The sequence below is a fragment of the Humulus lupulus genome, chromosome 3, assembly GCF_963169125.1.
Source record: "Humulus lupulus chromosome 3, drHumLupu1.1, whole genome shotgun sequence".
In the NCBI taxonomy this organism is placed as follows: Eukaryota; Viridiplantae; Streptophyta; class Magnoliopsida; order Rosales; family Cannabaceae; genus Humulus; species Humulus lupulus.
In genome coordinates this window covers 35,215,352-35,218,547 of record NC_084795.1, presented here as the reverse complement: position 1 = coordinate 35,218,547, position 3,196 = coordinate 35,215,352, and the positions used below count along the sequence as shown (strand labels likewise).

Here is a 3,196-nt window from a genome sequence, read left to right as displayed (position 1 = left end):
TATTAATTTTGAATTTAGTTTTTTTTGTCATAATTAATGTTGTTTTTAACCCATAAGAGACCCTAGCTATATTTAGAAATTGACATGTATTTGAAAAATAAAAATTTTACAATATTATATTTTTATAATAAATACACATTTTTTATCAGTTAACCATTTCAAAAATTTTGAAAAAATCAAAATTTATTTTTATTAGAAATATTAATTAACAACTATAAATATGGATCGTTGATCTTAATTTAATGATTAATATTAAAGTAATCATCTGTGAGTAGTAATCATTAAGAATGCATATATATATATATTAAACAATTAAATTTAATTTTAACTTAAAAAAATAAAAACATTGATTAAAATTAACTTTATCAATTGTAATAAAACCATGTTAAAAATATCTTATTAAAAAAACAGCTAGACCAAAACTCAATAGAAATTAATTTTAATAGATTTTGTAAGCATAAGTTATTATTAGAATATTATAAAATTGGGTAGTCATACTTAAATGATATTTTTGATTTTCTTGATGTGTAAATTAAAATTGGTGTCCCTATATATCATATGGACAAATATCAGTACGTAGTACTACGTACCGGGCTTTTCAATATATAAATACACATTTAACCTCTTCATACACGTACACTCAAAACAAACTTTTCATAGAAACAACAGTAAGAAAAAGAGAAAGATGAAATACTTAGGAAGTAGTCTTCTTCTCTTATCTTTATTAGTGATAGTCCTTGCAAACGAAAGACCTGACCACAAATGCGGACCATCTGTAGGCAACCCTCCATGTGGAAACACCAGATGCTGCAGCATCCATAACTGGTGTGGTGGCGGCTCAAGCTACTGCAGTGGAGGAAACTGCCGATACCAATGTTGGTTTGTCGCACATGGTTCGAGCCATGCCCATGATCTCCCCCGTGCTTTACTCAGAAACAATGATGGTTTAAGCAAGATTCTTAGTGAATCAGTTTATGATGAAATGTTTAAGCACATGAAGGATTGTCCTAGCCAAGGCTTCTACAACTACGACGCCTTCCTCGCTGCTGCGGCGTCTTTTCCTGGTTTTGCTGCGACTGGTGATGTCGCCACTCGTAAGAGAGAGCTCGCCGCTTTCTTTGGTCAAACATCTCAAGCAACTACAGGTTCATTGATCGATCATATCATTAATAATAACTTTATTGTTCAATGTATATATAATAATAACATATGCATGCATTCCATTATTATATATTGATATTATTATTATTTGCGCTATGTAGGTCAAAGGTCTGATCCAATAGATTCGCATGCATGGGGATATTGTCACATTAACGGGACTACTTTGGACTCTCATGAGAACGATTATTGCACGTCTTCTCATTGGCCATGCGCTTCTGGTAAAAGATACGATAGTCGAGGACCAGTGCAACTCACTCAGTAAGTATATATACATATCGATATCTTTGTAATATATATATATATATATAGCCACAGGACATACAGTAGTCTCTTTTTCTTTTTTCTTCTAAATATAATGCATGCATACTAACAAGTGATCTAGTGTTTTAAGGAAGAAAATTGTAGGGGCATATACTAAATGTTTTCGCTTGATCATTGGTGAAAACAAATAGTAACTAATCTTGTAAATTATTAATAGTAATAATTTGGGATATGAACATATTTGGCATCTTGAAATAATAAATGATACTCGATCTGTCAGCAACTACAATTACGGGCTTGCTGGAGAAAGTCTTGGCATAGATTTGATCAACAATCCTGATTTGGTAGCCACAGACCCAATTGTATCGTTCAAGACAGCCATATGGTTCTGGATGACTCAGCATGACAATAAGCCTTCTTGCCATGATATTGTTATCAATGCTCATTCCCAAGGGAGAGTGATCCCTAACTATGGTACTGTGATTGGAAACATATTCAATGGACAAAGACCTAATGATAATAATCAGGTAACCGATAGAGCTACTAATAGCATCGGGTACTACAAGAGGTACTGTGACATGTTAGATGTGAGCTATGGAGATAACTTGAAATATTGGTACGACCAAGTTGATGCTCACATCCAAATGCCTATCATCTAATAAAGCGTAATAATGATAAGAAGACTACGTAAAAATGATGGCTCTCTTTGGACAAATATAGGAAGCGGTATTTGTATGTGTGTGTTCTATAGTCCTCGACTTCCTGTACTATCTATGTATATATTTGTCCACGTACGTATGGAAATGTAATAATGGTGGTTCAACTTATTAGGTTGACCTTTTTCTTAGTGATGAATAAATGAGCCACCGTGGTATGTCTTCGATCTTATAATAAATCTCTTTAATACTACTATATACTATTATGAAATATCCATATATACCTACAAAAAATTAAAAATACCCACGGAAAGAAAAACAAATAAATATTTATTTATATATAAATCACTGACACAGTGCTCTCAGCACAACTGGAAAAGTTTTAAATTGAAGAGTATGTATTAGTTGTCATTTTTCCTAATTTATGTCATTTTCAGGTTTTTTTTTATCGTATTCTCAATTCATGTCTTTTTTAAGGTTGTTGTCGTTTTTCAAAAGTGATGTTGTTTTTGCAATTCATGTCGTTTTCAAGTTCATTGTCGGTTTTGTCGTAAATGAAAGTAAGATGTCGTTTTTATAAATTCAAGTCGTTTTTATTTATTGATGTCTTTTCAGTTTTTTTGTCGTTTTTCAAAGTCACTTTTTGCAATTTATGTAGTTTCGCTAAATTGTTATCGTTTTTTTAAATTATGTAGTTTTTCAAATTTATGGTCGTAATAATTTATCAATTGATGTCGTTTTTCAAGTTCAACGTTGTTTTTTCTCCATTTATTTCGTTAAACTCATTTTTTTGTTGTTTTTTTTAATTTATGTCGTTTTTACAATAAATTTCGTTTTCCGCAAAATATGTCGTTTCCAATTAATTTTTTCTTTTGTGAGATTTTTGTCGTTTTATATGATTAATATCGTTTTTATCGTGATTTTCTCAGCATGTTCATACAAATGAAAAAAAAATCTGCTGACCCAACTCTGTTCCAACCAAAATATTGACATATTATTTAATTTGACACAACTACTAACATAATTCTAAAACTGAAAACGGTCTTTATTTTACTGTTAATGCCGAGCATTTATCCTTTCATTTTTATTTATTTTTTTAATATAAAAATAAAATATGG

General features: G+C 30.7%; 1 protein-coding gene across 1 annotated transcript; it reads left to right on the top strand.

The window, feature by feature from the left end:
- Window positions 1-641: 641 nt before the first annotated feature.
- On the top strand, window positions 642-2,317 carry LOC133822525 (mulatexin-like). The gene is made up of 3 exons (XM_062254901.1): window positions 642-1,145; window positions 1,263-1,419; window positions 1,703-2,317. Exons 1-3 carry the CDS (start codon window positions 686-688, stop codon window positions 2,079-2,081), a joined length of 996 nt encoding a protein of 331 aa, XP_062110885.1. The 5' UTR covers window positions 642-685; the 3' UTR covers window positions 2,082-2,317.
- The last annotated feature ends 879 nt before the right edge of the window (window positions 2,318-3,196 follow it).

Excerpts from the sequence above, each read along its gene's own strand:
- LOC133822525 (XM_062254901.1), top strand. The coding sequence starts at position 686 with ATGAAATACTTAGGAAGTAGTCTTCTTCTCTTATCTTTATTAGTGATA. Across the intron at positions 1,146-1,262 it reads AACATCTCAAGCAACTACAG|GTCAAAGGTCTGATCCAATA; the intron begins GTTCATTGATCG and ends TGCGCTATGTAG. Across the intron at positions 1,420-1,702 it reads GGACCAGTGCAACTCACTCA|CAACTACAATTACGGGCTTG; the intron begins GTAAGTATATAT and ends TCGATCTGTCAG.